Source organism: Antennarius striatus, chromosome 6 (assembly GCF_040054535.1).
Source record: "Antennarius striatus isolate MH-2024 chromosome 6, ASM4005453v1, whole genome shotgun sequence".
NCBI classification, from domain to species: Eukaryota; Metazoa; Chordata; class Actinopteri; order Lophiiformes; family Antennariidae; genus Antennarius; species Antennarius striatus.
The window spans coordinates 5126409-5141980 of NC_090781.1; the positions used below are offsets into that span (position 1 = coordinate 5126409).

At 38.6% G+C, this 15572-nt stretch overlaps 1 protein-coding gene across 4 annotated transcripts in view; it reads left to right on the plus strand.

Moving 5' to 3' along the window:
• Positions 1-14174, plus strand: part of LOC137596337 (unconventional myosin-Ic-like) — a 52324-nt gene extending 38150 nt beyond the window's left edge. For all 4 annotated transcript variants that reach the window (XM_068316744.1, XM_068316743.1, XM_068316746.1 and 1 more), the window contains 24 exons: positions 656-727; positions 984-1103; positions 1459-1532; positions 1891-1996; positions 2980-3060; positions 3650-3741; positions 3890-3984; positions 5308-5354; positions 5444-5524; positions 6072-6177; positions 6655-6772; positions 7150-7263; positions 7450-7526; positions 9105-9173; positions 9286-9370; positions 9468-9627; positions 9906-9989; positions 10102-10195; positions 10278-10333; positions 10427-10562; positions 10642-10709; positions 10810-10907; positions 11135-11234; positions 11628-14174. In XM_068316744.1, the coding sequence (XP_068172845.1) occupies positions 656-727; positions 984-1103; positions 1459-1532; positions 1891-1996; positions 2980-3060; positions 3650-3741; positions 3890-3984; positions 5308-5354; positions 5444-5524; positions 6072-6177; positions 6655-6772; positions 7150-7263; positions 7450-7526; positions 9105-9173; positions 9286-9370; positions 9468-9627; positions 9906-9989; positions 10102-10195; positions 10278-10333; positions 10427-10562; positions 10642-10709; positions 10810-10907; positions 11135-11234; positions 11628-11654 (2160 nt within the window). In that variant the 3' untranslated portion in view covers positions 11655-14174. The remainder of the gene's footprint in view (positions 1-655; positions 728-983; positions 1104-1458; positions 1533-1890; positions 1997-2979; positions 3061-3649; positions 3742-3889; positions 3985-5307; positions 5355-5443; positions 5525-6071; positions 6178-6654; positions 6773-7149; positions 7264-7449; positions 7527-9104; positions 9174-9285; positions 9371-9467; positions 9628-9905; positions 9990-10101; positions 10196-10277; positions 10334-10426; positions 10563-10641; positions 10710-10809; positions 10908-11134; positions 11235-11627) is intronic.
• Positions 14175-15572: the final 1398 nt, after the last annotated feature.

A 15572-nucleotide genomic window follows, 5' to 3' on the forward strand; every position in this document is an offset into this window, starting at 1 on the left:
ACCCTTAAAGGTGGGGTTGGCAGCTGGATTTGGATTAAACACTTAGCTCATATTCAAACGTCTCTGTGTGCCAGCAATGGAAGTATTTACGAAGCTTCCCACACTCCACAGCAAAGCAATTATAAATGTAGAAAGCATCATAGATATAATGTATAAAGTTAAATGACCTCATCTTTGATGCTATCCATCATATTCAAAAACAAATCGTCTTATGACATTGTGCTGCAATGCTTTTGTCTTGCACATGAAACAATAAAAACGCGATCACAATTGTGCCCAAATCCATCTGTCCTCTCTAAAAACATTCAATCTTACACAGTATAAGAGGCACTGAGTGGAAAGTCTAGTTTTTATTTGTAGATTTCTCATCTGTACATGTCAAGATGTTTTCATCAGAAAACATTGTGACATTGGACTTGGGTTTGAAGTTCTTAGGGGATGTGAAGTCTTTCTCTTCCACAAATGGTGTGTTGACATTTTATATCTACAGTATAAATCAGATACTCTTACATTTAAATAGTCACCAAGGCTTTTAGCCGTCCTCAGTTGTCCAGTTCATCAGACACTAGAGCACAGGACATCACTCCATAACGTCTGTGTATTCAGGATGCCATGCATTCATTGTGTGATGTGTGCTCCTGTTGTACTTTTCCAGTTGTTAGGAGTGAATGGGGCAGTGCTGACAGAGGCCCTAACACACAAGAAGTTAATTGCCAAGGGAGAAGAGGTGGGTTGATACACACTCTCATTGTAGTGGAAGTGCGTGATAAGCGTTTGTATGGAAAGAGTCTCTGTGTGTGTAATGTCTGCTCTCCGCCAGTGTAATTATATTAGAGCTTGTTTAAGAGTCCATGATGAACTGTTGCTGTCTGTCTTCTCCTGTCTCTACTTTGTGTGTGTGTGTGTGTGTGTGTGTGTGTGTGTGTGTGTGTGTGTGTGTGTGTTTGTGTGTGTCTGTGTCTGTGTGTCTGTGTGTTCATCAGCTGATAAGCCCGTTGAACCTAGAGCAAGCATCATCAGCTCGAGATGCTTTGTCCAAAGCAGTGTATGGACGTACCTTCACCTGGCTTGTTAACAAGATCAATGCGTCGCTGGCGAACACGGTACTCATACAAACGCACACTAACTGTAGGTAGAGATTGGGACATGTTTGTTACTCTATTACTATGTCTATTACTTTTATTACTTACTATTATTATTTTTTATTTATTTATTTTTGTCCCAGAATCCTTCATATGCTTTTCTCAAACCAGACCCACATACATGTATTATTTATTGTGGTTTGAACAATTACAGCACAGCTCTCCCTTGTGGACAATTGTGAACATTAGTTAACTTAAAACCTCTATTGCATATTTTATTTTACAGCTCAATTCTTGTGATCTTTGCTTCCAGGCTTGTGTATACGAGACGTTTCCCTTCAAAGAGATGTGTTGATTAATTATTTGTGCTTCATAGGATGAGTCTTGCAAAAACTTCTCTGTCATTGGCCTATTGGACATTTATGGTTTTGAGGTCTTCCAGAACAACAGGTACGGCATTTACAATAATAAAAAATAATATTTGTTTGTGTTAGCTTTAAATTTGAAACCAGGTCCAAATTCAGCTGTAGTTTTTGTATTTACCATCTTCCTATCTTTAAAACTCCTAAAGTAATGAAACAAGTCTTACAGTAGAAACTATTCCAAGGTCAAGGCACTATTCCTGGAGCTTTTAGTTGCAGTTCACCTAAACATAACCTTTCACAGATGCATCTGTGAAAGGTTATAAATGAGGTAAATAGATACCTCATTTACTAATGAGGTATCTATGTTCAAAAAGTGGTGACACATTTGTGACTGTGGCTTGTATTTGTCTTTCATCTGTTGTGTCTCTTTGTGTGTGTTGCAGCTTTGAGCAGTTCTGTATCAACTACTGTAATGAGAAGCTTCAGCAGCTCTTCATCGAGCTCACCCTCAAATCAGAGCAAGAGGAGTACGAGGCCGAAGGCATCACGGTTAGATATGATTCCTCTCTTCCTCAGTATCCCCCATCTCATCACTCATTCTTGTCTCAATTATTTCTTCCAGATGTTAACACACCTTAGCTTTACCCTTGGATCAGATGGAAGAATGTAATACTCTCTTTTCGATCTAATGTCACTAGCTCTGTTTGATTGTACGCTCCTTTCCCAATCCAGTCATTGTCTGTTCTCTTCCACGTTCCTTTAGCCAAGTTTTCTTTTCCACAAGCTTTTATGTGACTGTGGTTACATTTGTGTCTTTCATTATGAATTTGTGAATTTATCGTTCTCCTTTATCACAGAGGCTTAAGCAGACACACATGTTATTGTGAGTGTAGTTTGATGAAGATGCTGCCCCATTTGTAATGAAATCTTAACTCTGATGTTGTTTAAGTTATTGTTTATTATTTGTAGTTATTATCTTTAGATGAAAAAAGGTCAAAAGATGATGAATGGTTCAATCAGTATCAAGATTTCATTTATGGATTCCTTTTATCTTTTCTGGTCATTGCATTTATGTTGCTTTGGTTTGCTGATATGGAACAAAGGTTGTTTGTGTGTTCAAATATAAATGCACTGATACGAAAGCAGGTTGTAGGAACTTGGATTCACTTCTCAAAGAGCCTTTTATCTTCTGACATCAGGGTCAGGGGGGTATTATCTTCAACAAAATGATGTGTCTCTTAACGCTAATGTAACACAACACATTGACGTTGAAGCTCTCCGTTTGCGTCCATATGCAAGTGGGTGTGAAGCATGTCTGTTTGCCAGGATTCTTTGGATTCTTCAGATGATGGAATTCATTGTTAACAAAAGTTGTAAGTCAGTAAGGGTTAGATTGAAAAACTGGTTGAGATGTTTTGTTATATATGTTAAGTTCAGACATTCGTTGTGTTCATCACACCAGAGAAGACCAAGTCATGTTCATGATTATTTTGTCACACTGCTCGACATTAAAGACATTTGTGTCTTTGCAGTGGGAGCCGGTGCAGTACTTCAACAACAAGATCATCTGTGACCTGGTGGAAGAGAAGTTTAAAGGCATCATCTCCATTCTGGTATGGAAACACTCACCCTGGGAATACTGGTCCAGGACCTCTTCATCAGACAGACTCATCAGTTGCTGCCCTTGGCCAAAGAAATCTAGCATTAAATTTGCATTAAATCATAACTTATAATTTATGCATTACATTTACATATTAAACAGGCATGGTACAATAGTGATATTTAAAGGCGCTGGTTGGTATATAAGCTAAAGTGAGAACTCCATATTAATAGCATAGAATCAAGTTAATGGCCAGTTAATGCAGCCCACATGTAGAAGTTGAGCAAGATTCTGAACCCCAAACTGCTCCCAGAGGCTGTTCTACTAGTGTGTGAGTGATTTGTGAATAGTGACCACTCCTAAACAGCAGGAGGTGTCTGCTGCCACCACTGTATGAAAGCTGACTAAACAGAGAGTTAGATGGATAGATGAATGGAAGTACTTTTGTGATTCCAAACTGGGAAATCCACCAGAATTTCAACTATAATTGTAAAATGCTTTGAGACTAGAAAAGTTCTGGTTAAGTAAAAGACCATTTCCCATATGAGAAGATATGAGCCTTTTTAAGACAATGACCAGCAGCTGCTTTTGTCCTACCACAGGATGAAGAGTGTCTAAGACCTGGAGACGCCAGTGACTTCACCTTTCTAGAAAAGTTGGAGGACACTGTTGGAGGACACCCTCATTTTGTCACGTTAGTTTTATTCCTACTTCTGTCTTGGGTAACTGTCATAACATCAGAAATGTACATGTTTGGTTTCATGGTACTTAAAGGTCTGGTTGCTCATCAAAATGCCTGGTTTTCTTCCTCGTGTAATCTTGTTATGTTTTTGTCAATGCAGCCACAAACTGGCTGATGCGAAGACCAGGAAGGTGATGGGCCGAGAAGAATTTAGACTGCTGCACTATGCTGGAGAGGTCAACTACAATGTCAATGGTATGCAAGTGTGTGTGTGACTGTGTGTGTTTTTATGCGTGTGGTGCAGGAAACAAGTCCTGGTAGGGGTGAGGGGGTGCTATCTCAGTTGACTTTGAGTGTGAAGCAGGCTACAGCCCAGGCAAGTTGCCAGTCGCAGGGTCAATAGACAGGGACAAACAGCCATCCACACATACATTCAGGCCACTATCTCACCTGTATTGGGAAGAACACTTAACACAGAAGTTCCAGGTCCTTTGCTGAATTCAAACTGGACATTATTGCTGTGAACAGCGCCACCCAGTGCACTGCCATACTGCATCGATAGGTTAGTGACATATTAAAACTTCTGAGGACCCTTCTGAGGCGAGGCCAGTTCTGGAATTTAGAATCAAATAGGTCTTTCACATGTAATGCATGGATGAAATTGAGTACCCTGAATAGCCCCGCTGAAGTACAGTAGTACCTCGAGATACGAGCTGATCTACATATGAGTTTTTTGAGCTACGAGCCGTTGCACTGTCTATATTTTTGTTCGACATTCAGATCTTGTTCTTTCCCATGTGTTGACGGATGGACACAGCATCACCTGAGACTGGATTGTGGTTTCATTCACGGAGTAAAGGTGTAGCTCGTGTGTCCTCATACTTTATTGCTGTTAATGTAACTTATGCATAACTAATTATGCACAGATAAAGTTTGCATATCTAATGGTTGTTAAAAATATGTTTTTTTCATAATGTAGGAGGTTTGGGACTTTTTTACAAGGATGGAGGGGATTAAAATACTTTTACTTATTTTAAATGGGAAAATGTTTGCCTTATGAGCTCAGTCACGGAACGGATTAAACTATTATCTCCAGGTACTACTGTAGCAATCCACCCACAGGAACATTACATTTAAACAACATAATATTAATACTAAAAGTCTGACAGAGCATCTTTTTTTTAGCATCTTTTTATTTTTTTTATTTTTTTTAGCAAGTTGTTTTTGCACCTTCATTTTTAAAGCAAGTGGAATGACAAAAATATTAGCCTGAGACAGCCTTTTCGGCCAAGCGACTGCTTGTAACATCGATCAGACACTAATTGAAAGCAAATTACTGAACAAAGTATATGTAAGAAAACAGTGAAGCCTCCTCGCTACATATAATAATACTGTAAAAATACTGTTCCTGGTTCTATTTTGAGTTTACATAGATTTCTGATGAATAAATTCCAGTGAAATATGAGTGTTACCATGGGATTTTTCTGGGTACTCCCGGTAACGAGTGTTACTGTGGGACCCTTCATGGAAACGATGAGATGATACTTGTTTAAGTCAATTCCCACTTCTTTCACTCAGGATTTTTGGACAAGAACAATGATCTCCTGTTCAGAAACTTAAAAGAAGTGAGTTTTAAAGACAGTATTACTCACATACTAATTCATTGTTGTCGTGTTTACCTGCTTTAGATGCTAATCGTTTCCTTTGTTTCCAGGTTATGTGCATGTCAGAGAATAAGATTCTGACGCAGTGTTTTGACAAGGAGGAGCTGAGTGACAAGAAACGCCCAGACACGGTGAGATGCCGTGTGTGTGTGTATCTTTGTGTGTGTGTGTGTGTGTGTGTGTGTGTTTGTGCTTGTTCTTTCTGTTTTGAGGTTTTCTCTGCCTGTCTTTTACTTTCTTGTAAATCAAATTCTTGTTCATCCCAGCATACTTTCCCACAACTAAACAAACAGATGTGTGTTTCCCCTCCTGTTGAGTGGGCAATGGGGGGATTCTCTGCTGCCTCCCACTCACTGAGGAATGCCCTGACACTTGTATGCCCCTCACGCACACAGATACAGTCGAACCGGGGGCTGTTACAGACTGATAAGTTAGAGTCCCAGTCCTTCACACTGGACCCAGTGTTCCCTCTCTACTGGAAAGCCAGTCACATCAGCCACCCCTTTTGCTTTCACAACCCTTCTTATGTTACTGACTCTCATTCACACACTTTTCATCTGTGGTTTCTACGTTTGGTCACTGACCAGCTTCCTCTCCCATCTTCTGAAAAATCATCTCTTCATCTCTTTCTAACCATCTTACCACTGTCCTTTTCTGTTTCTGTGTTTGCCCTTCTAGGCAGCCACCCAGTTCAAAGCCAGTCTGGCCAAACTCATGGAGATCCTCATGTCAAAGGAGCCATCCTACATCCGCTGCATCAAGCCCAATGATTCCAAGCAAGCAGGTATGAATCTCTATTCATCCATTTTTGCTTCATGAGGAGCAGCATAGGAGCAGAATGGGTTCATGCCTCATCGGTTTGAACAGATTTATGGTGAAGAACCTAAATCAAGCAGTGAGTGACACTAAAATATTTGTGTGATTCAAACTACCATTAATATCCATGTTGCCAAAGTATAAGCCTATAGCCCCAAGATCTGATTGACTCCACCTTCAATGATTACGTGTTGTCAATGTTGTTCACGTTTAAAAACCCAAACTGTTTGTTTTCAGCTGTAAACGTGACTTGCACTGTGGATGTCAGTATATCAGGCTGGTCTCCGTTGACAACAGCCCTTTTGTTTCTTTAACACCGTTTCACTGTCCTCTGTCACTCCTACTGCTGTCGGTTAGCATTTGCTGCTTTTCTCTTGTTCATTTTGCCCAAGATTTTATTTTTGTCTCCATCTCTTTGTTTTTAACCCCTCTTCTACCATCGCAGTTCGATTTGATGAGGTGCTAATCCGTCACCAAGTCAAGTATCTAGGGCTGATGGAGAATCTCAGGGTGAGGAGAGCTGGCTTTGCTTACAGACGTCGCTACGAAGTTTTTCTTCAGAGGTGATTAGCCTTTTTTATGTCTTTGTCATTATCCAGTGGTGATGTTAAGATCAAGTATTTTTGCACTTCATGTGTTCAAATAATAACCCATGTCGTGAGAAACTTGATGGAATTTCTCCAGAACAACAGACAGAATGGATTAGAAGCTCTAATGTAAAAAAAATTTAAAGTTTTTTTTTTCAAAATGGCTCCAACAAATTCTAAATCATTAGAACCTTTATGTCAATTTAAGATGATTTGTGGCAGTGTCAATGTAGCAGAGTATCAGGAGTGTCACATGTGTGAGGCCAGATTTTGCCCCCAGATCTTGACTGTGGTCCATTTGGTTGAAATGATTGGTCAATGTTTTTTGTATTAACTTGTGTTTGTGTGTTTAGGTACAAGTCCTTATGTCCAGACACTTGGCCTAACTGGCATGGGAAACTGTCCGATGGAGTGGCCACATTGGTCAAACATCTGGGATACAAGCCTGAGGAGTACAAACTTGGCAGGTCAGTGAGATATATATATATATATATAATACACACACACACAGACACTATTGTGCTTCATGATGCTTCTTCTTGACTGTACTTTTTAAACCAGGCACAGTAGGGGAAGCCCTCTCTGTTATTCTGTTATAATGTTGTTAAAATCATTAGTAGAATTCATGTTTTACTTTGAACTCTACCTTTTAGATCCAAAATCTTCATCCGTTTCCCAAAGACGTTGTTTGCCACTGAGGATGCACTTGAGACCAGAAAACACAGTCTTGGTGAGTGTCTCTGTCTAAGGTCAGTTCTAGCCAACTTTATCTGGGTGGACTGCTAATGGGTGGGAATGGGAAGCCCAGAGTTTAGAGAAGTGGACCAGCATCCTGAAAGCCTAAACCAGTGAGATCATTACCAATATTTACATTATAACAAAACATTTTCAGTCAAAGCTAAACTGAAAAATGACAAAGAAAACAACGGTGAAAGCAGATTATAATAAAACATTCATCTTTAAACATTCAACCCTATAATAGTTCTTTTCAGTGAATGAGCTTGTAAAAGTAAAACTGAATTTGGTGAGACTTCTCACCATCACCACTAATTAGAAAATTAGAATGTAGGCTTATTCAAAATCAAGCTGAAAAGGGTTGGGGGAAAAAACTTGAATCAACTATGATAACGATAAAGTCAAGCCTAAAGAAGGACCTGTAAGTCAGTGGTGGCTGGTCAACAGAGGGCCAGAGTCACACAACAATACGCAACAGAATAGTACTATCACTGCCATTACTAATGATAATAGTCAGAAAAAAATGTTTAAATTAAATATGTTAAAATATCAGAGAAAATCATCTGTGCAAAATATGTGCTTTTCTTGTCGGTCAGTCTGTTTGAAGTTCAGCTGTGACTGATGGAAACACGTGCGATCATGCAGCTATTTGGCCGATGGTTGATTTACTGTCTGAATGGTTTTTTTTCATACTAAATATGGCGCCCCCATCTGGGAGAAAGGAAAGCAAAGAGCCTGTATACATCACTGCAATCTGATGTACTGTATGTTTGTAATGGAAGCTTAAAATAAAATTACTGTTACAATTTAACTGAAATGAAAGATGCCTTTTTTATAGTTTCATTTTTTTTATTTCTGGCATTAAATCATACTGGGATGTTTGCTGAAATTGAAACTGGCACAGCCCAACTGAGAAAAACTTTATACTTATATACCTATATATTTATTTATACTGTAGCGTGTTAGAGAACAGTTGAACAGGACTCCCAGCATGCCATGAGACTATGTGTGTCTCATGGCCAATAACCCTGGATTTTAATAGGTTGTGGGTGTTTACCAGTGTTGCCTATTGTGCAGTTAATGAAGCTGTCTTGTGGTTGATAATGTTCCACTTGGCTAAAATATCTGAACAGGCTCATATCATTACTCTAAATGTGAATGAGCAAGTTGTGTTTTATAGTGACCAGCGAGTATGGAGCTCTACTGAACCACACATTTATAATGGAACGAAAGAAAATACTGCTTAAGGACAGATCTTATTATGAAGCAGTAGCACAAAGACTCTTCAATTTCTATATATCTACCTTAAAAAGAAGAATTTGTTAGCAAGTGTGGAGATGGGTTGATGACTGGCTGGTATTCCAGTACCATTTCCAGTCGGGAATGGAAATGGTACTGGAACAAAAAAAAAAGTCTTGCTCACTTTTGATAGGTTGGGCAAGATGCAGAACTGGGTGGGCAAAGCTTACCTTGGCTCCTAACTAGTTCCTGAACCTGCTGATGATTTGTGCTGAAGATTTATAGAACAGCCACAGATTTAAATACGTTTCTTTCTTTTTTTATCCTCATCAAGCAACCAAGCTGCAGGCAGGATGGAGAGGCTACAGCCAGAGGTCTAAATACCAGAAGCTGAGAGCCGCAGGTCAGGAAGCCATTGCATTTTCTTCCTCTGCTGTTTTTTTTTATTCTTTTTACAGCTTGTGTAAATTTTTTAAAGAGGAGTCAATTTATTATATATGTAATGTACCTTCCAGCTATTTTCATCCAATCGTGGTGGAGAGGGATCCTGGCCCGGAGGAGGGCTCAGCGCCGACGACAAGCTGCTAACACGATCCGCAGGTATGCCGTCCACAGACAAAACAATGCTCTCACTGAGACATGCATCGCTCTCAGACAGCTGATGTTTGACAAATTTCTTTCCACATGTCACCCCCAGGTTCATCAAAGGCTTTATGTACCGCCACAAAGAACGCTGTCCAGAGAATGAATATTTCCTGGATTATGTGCGATACTCCTTCCTAATGAACCTACACAGGAACCTGCCGAAGAATGTCCTGGACAAGAGTTGGCCTACACCTCCTGCTGCTCTGGCGGAGGTGGGTCAAAAACACACCGAAATACACACTCTGCTATAGTATGTATATGTGTGTGAGAGTCAACTTGGCCCTACTCTTAACATCAGTTACTCCACATTCAAATATTTTCAGACAGTAATGTATTGTACTGAACATAGTATTATATATTCATATTATTAATGATATAAAATGCCAGTGTTGTCATCATAATCAGAAATAAAGGCTAGGATGCTATCTGATTAAATTAAGACAAAATGCTACTCAACCTGACATTGTTTTGCTGCTCTATGTTTCGACAGGCATCAGAGCATTTACGTAAGCTGTGCATGCAAAACATGGTGTGGAGCTACTGCAAGAAGATCAGTCCTGAGTGGAAACACCAGGTGAATATTGTCCAATTATCTCTGTCAGAAACACACACCCTTTGTTATTTTACTGTCAACTTTCTTGTTTGCAGTTTATTTTGCTTCACTGTAATCTAATGTGTTTGAATAGATGGAGCAGAAGATGACTGCCAGCGAGATCTTCAAGGACAGGAAAGACAACTACCCACAAAGTGTGCCGAAACTGTTTGTCAGCACACGACTCAGTAAGACATTTTTACAACAACACATTAGTTGTATGTTGAACAGGACAGGAACTGTTCTACCAGCATATCTCCTCTTGTTCAGACGGTGAGGACATTAACCCCAAGGTGCTGCAGGTTCTGGGCAGTGAGAAGCTGAAGGTTGGTGGAACACACTAACAAAAGTAAGTGATATGTAAATGAGATTGTAAATCCATTTAGCTAATGTTTCTACCCTCATCCATCTGTTCCCAGTATGCAGTGCAAGTCACCAAGTACGACAGAAAAGGCTACAAGGCTCGGCCACGCCAGCTTCTGCTCATGTCTAACAGTGCTGTTATCATAGAGGAAGCCAAACTCAAGCAACGCATTGACTACGGAGCACTTAAAGGTCAGAGGTCAACTAGTGTCATTCAGATCTGGGCAGCATTGATGTCATTACTCATGAAAATGTATTCCTTCCCCTGCAGGAATCTCAGTCAGCTCTCTCAGTGATGGCTTGTTTGTTCTGCACGTGCCCAGTGATGACAAACAGAAGGTGAAATCAAGTAAAATGTACAAATGAATCATAACAGACGAGTCAGAAAATACATTTGACTCGGAGGTTTGATGGTTTCTGTATGACGGTTCTCTCACAGGGAGATGTGGTTCTGCAGAGCGATCATGTGATTGAGACCTTGACCAAGATCGCCATCTGTGCCGACAAAATAAACAACATCAACATCAACCAGGGCAGGTTAGGTACCAAAACACTGTGAACATGAACTTGACATGTTGATCATTTCATTGTCGGTGCTCATTAAAAGTGGAGCTTTATGTTTTTTTCTGCTGGTTTATTTGTGTGTCTCTGTCCTTACATAAAGCCAGCGGCATTACAACATTCCCTAAAAATAAAACGCTACATTTAGAGCACCTACTGGTCCTGAAACACGTGTCTCTCTTTATCCTTTGTTTGTCCACCAGTATAAAGTTTGCTGTGGGTCAAGGGAAAGAGGGAATCATAGACTTCACTCCTGGATCAGAGCTACTGATTACCAAGGCTAAGAACGGACACTTGTCTGTGGTGAGTGTGCTAAAGCTTGTCAGTTCTTCCACATTTAAATATACTGTATGTAAATACTTTCACATATCTCTTATGTTTCAGTATTCAATCTTCAACTAACTACTAGAGGTCACTCGACCTTCAAACTCAGGCTCTTATCTGACTTATTTAGCTTTAATAATCTTACTAGGCGGCAACTTCTTGCAACAAGCAGCAAAAGTGTTGTGGATTCACTTTATCAGGATAATATGTTTGGGCAATTGATCATGGTCAATATTTTGTTACATTCAAAAGGTGTCAATGCATCATTGTCGCAGGATGAATAAAGTATTCATCTATTGATCTTATGTTTTAAAGAATAAATGCCACACCTCTGACACTGTGTCATATTTTTCTGGTTTGGATGTTTTCCAGACGGCACCCAGACTGAACTCCAGATGAGGGCTTCTCAGATCCTGCACATAACACCAGAACCTAAGTACTACTGATCTCTCCCATGTGCCACACACACACCTTTATGCCCTGCTCTGCCTAAGCCAATCAGAACCCACCATTCATTACAGTAGTGATATGTGTTTCCAATTAAAAGACAACAAATCCAACAAAACTAATTGATATATTTATGATTGTATGTTATATTTTTGGGATTAATATTGTTGCTGTTGAAATATTTAGATTTTATAATATGAAGCCAAGAAATAACAAATATGTTGGTGCATTTTATGGCACCATGTGTTTATTTTGCTTTATTTTGGGAACATGACCAAGAAAATAATGAGGGAAGAGCCAGACAATATTGACAAGAAGGGTAGTGGTGAAAATAAGGGTTAAATGTTGATTTTTGCCTTTCGTTTCCTGTTTACATTTCTGCTTGCTGATATCACTGACACTGCTCTCAGAACCGGACTGGATTGCAGGTTATCAATGTATGTAGGTGTAAGGGACAAAGTTGACTGTATGTAGGAAAGCTGTTTAAGGTTTAGGGAAGAGGAAAAATAACTTATCAGGCAATTAGACATGTCTCTGCATAAGTAGTGTGAGATTGTGCACTAAAGCAGGATTAAAAAGTTGAATGTACTACTGAAAATCTGTTTGCAGTGTTAGAATGGGAAGGAAGATCATCAAAGCTAAATGTGAAGATGTGCGAGATGTGATAAATAGAAAGGTGATATGATGCAGCGACCTGGTTTTTGTGCCTTTTTTTTAACAAATTGATTCATAAAGCATTACTTCAGTTGTATATTGATGTATGAATACCGTGATATGAGTTGTCATTGTCCTCCAGCTGAACATTGCTCCAGCATCCTGTACAGCAGTCTGACTATTTTGAACCACGTCAGGACCCGACATCTCCCTCAGTAGTGACCTACATTTCATTTATTTGTCTATCGTCTGATTTGCCTCTCCAGTCTTTTCTTTCTACTTCCTGCTGCCTGAACTGTTGCTTCTGTACACCTGAACATTTTTTTAAACAGCTAAAATTAGTTATGTCAGTATCCTAAATCCGTCCATCCATCCATTTTCTGTTACCGCTTTATCCGCGGTCACAGGTCACGGGGAGTTTGAGCCTATCCCAGCTGACTGAGGGTGTGAGGCGGGGGAAAGTACGGGCATGACGCCAGTATGTTTTGTGAAATAATGTCTTAAAACAACTTGTAAAATGTGACATTAAAATGCACAATTTTGTCGAGCGTTTGGTTTTTGTTATAATTGGGTACAGATCAAGAACATATAAAGACTGAAAAATATGGTTTTATTTCAGAACTGTTAAGTGTCTCAATATTTGAATGTGACATTTTACAGCAATAGCCTGACATTTTTGGAAATTTATGTGAAAGTCATGAAAATGTGTAATTTCACAGTTAAATGTGAACATTGAAACCACTTTTATTTCTGTATCCTAAATTCAATGCTAAGAGGAAAAAGTTAGCTCAGTTTAAATTAGCCACAGCTAACCGTAGACAACTAGCTTGGATTGAATATGAAACCAATGCGAGATCGCTGTTGTGTCACAAAGGCTTCCATTAGTTTACTCACATGTACATTTAAATGTACTCTGTTGTTGTATAATATTGAAAAAAGGTTACATTATTCCTTTAAATGAAACATTCTATTGACAATTTTGCTGTTTTCATGGTAGAAAAATGTGTTATTCAAATTGTCATGAAACTTCCAGAAGTCAGACTTAAAACACATGATGTCAAAAAGTTTTTGACCTTGAGACCATTTCTGTAGTAAACATCTGTCTAACCTGAACTTTGACCAAATAATGATCCTGAGAAAAAGTTCCTCAAAATATTTAAGAGCTCAAAAATGTTTCCTTTTTTTTTTCTTTTCTAAACGTTGCTCAATTAAAAAACTTTTCTGTGGCACTGGTTGGTGAGGCAGGTACAATCTGCTGATGCTAAACTGTGTAACTGCACTTACAATCTACTAGCCAAAGACCTTGTTGATTTATAATGATTCTATGTTGTATGATTTATATGATATTATGATGTCAGCTCTGGATGTTATTTTGTTGTTTTTCAGGTGGGAGATCTGTATGTACAGTTTGTTCTGTGTTATAAATAAGAGATTCAAACCAAGTAAGGCTTGACATAAAACATTTAGGATAAAGAGCTTCTCTGATTTTGTTGTTGTTTTTTGTTGTTGTTTTTTGTTAATGTAATCATGTTCATGTTTCTTGTTGAACTGCAATACAACTGATTTGGGCGAATTAGAGAGCTACTTCCTTAAAAAGAGATGACTCTTTTAAAAAGTTCTCAGGAGCACCTAGAGGTCTCTATCTGTGTGTACAAGCTTTATTCATACCAAATACTAAATGTATCTCTCAGTTTAAGGATGTACTCCTGTTATCAGTCCTGACCTACTCTATGCACCACACTAATGTATAATTATGCCGACACACTAAAATACTAAAGATTTAAAAAAATAAAAAAATAAATTTGAGGAGTAAATTGGTGAATGGCTGTTTGTTGTTTATTTTAACATTCTTTTTTGCCTCAAAGTGTCAACAGCTCAATTACAATTCAGTCCATTTTATGAAATTACTTTCAGTAGTTTTTACACAATCAAAAAATGTCACTCACTGTTAAAGGAACACCTGAAAGGTACATTTGTGACAGACATAGGACAGAAGCTGAATTCTGTCAACAAGGCCGTCATTTTATAAGATAAGACAGTTAAATTGATTGATGAATGGATTTTATGAGGCTGAGTTTTTTGTTTTTAATTTCAGTGCTGAACTACACAATTAGTTATCAACGAGTCGAAATTAGTTAAACTCAAAGCATAACAAAGTCCCTATGAACCATTTTCAAGTCCTGAAATAATGTCTGTGATATTGAGTTTAACATCAAATAAATTGTTGGGCTGAAATATAATGTTTCCAACTCAAACTCACTTTTTGAGTTGGAAAAATAAAATAAAGTCTTGGATACAAGTATTTGGTTAGACATTGAATACACAGACATCTTAAATGAACAAACAGAACGAGGAAAAGACAGGCATCACCAATGTTAAAAAATATATCAATAGAAAAATGTATAAATTATTTCCATTTCCTGAACTGAGCCATCAAGGCACGGACAACAATAAAACATATTACGATTGCAATATCCCAGTGAAGACCATCTTTTGAGATGAATACAGAAAAAAGGCAGATTTACCATACATATGAGGGCCAACCATACAGTGAGTGACACAGAACTTTGTGGACTGGTGTCAGTGGAACCACCTCCACATCTGCTCGAGGAAAACCAACGGTGAACATTCAGGAAATGGACATTTAGATGGTGACATTGTATAAGTACCTGGGCGTTCACCTGAACAATAAATTGGACTGAACTCACAACCAGAACTGCTCCCAGTTGTCCACACACAATCACTCGCTCAATTGGTATTACCAGTGTAGATTGTATATTTCTGATTTTGTATGTCTATGTATGTACAGTATGTTTTAATCTCTCTTCTACAACTCATTATTTTTCCTATTGCTGTCTATCCTGTTCTTCCATTCTCTCTGAACACCACTCCAGTAATTGTGAAAATGTTCCCATTATGGAACAAATAAAGGATTATTTCGTATCTGCTCCAGAAATGCTAAGAAAGAAATCTCAGTTATCATCCACTGGCTATTCCAGGAGAAACGCTCATAATGGTCCCGTCATTAAAGAGACAGTCTAAGGGAACTCTTGACCCATTTGGCCCATTACTGTACTTCCTCTTTTTTAATACAGTACATCAACAGTGGAGGGATTTAACTAAGTATATTTATCAAAGTAATGCATTCAAAAAATGACCAGTGATACAAGTACTTGTAGTCCACTCTGGACTCAAAAGAAAAGCTGGATATTTTCT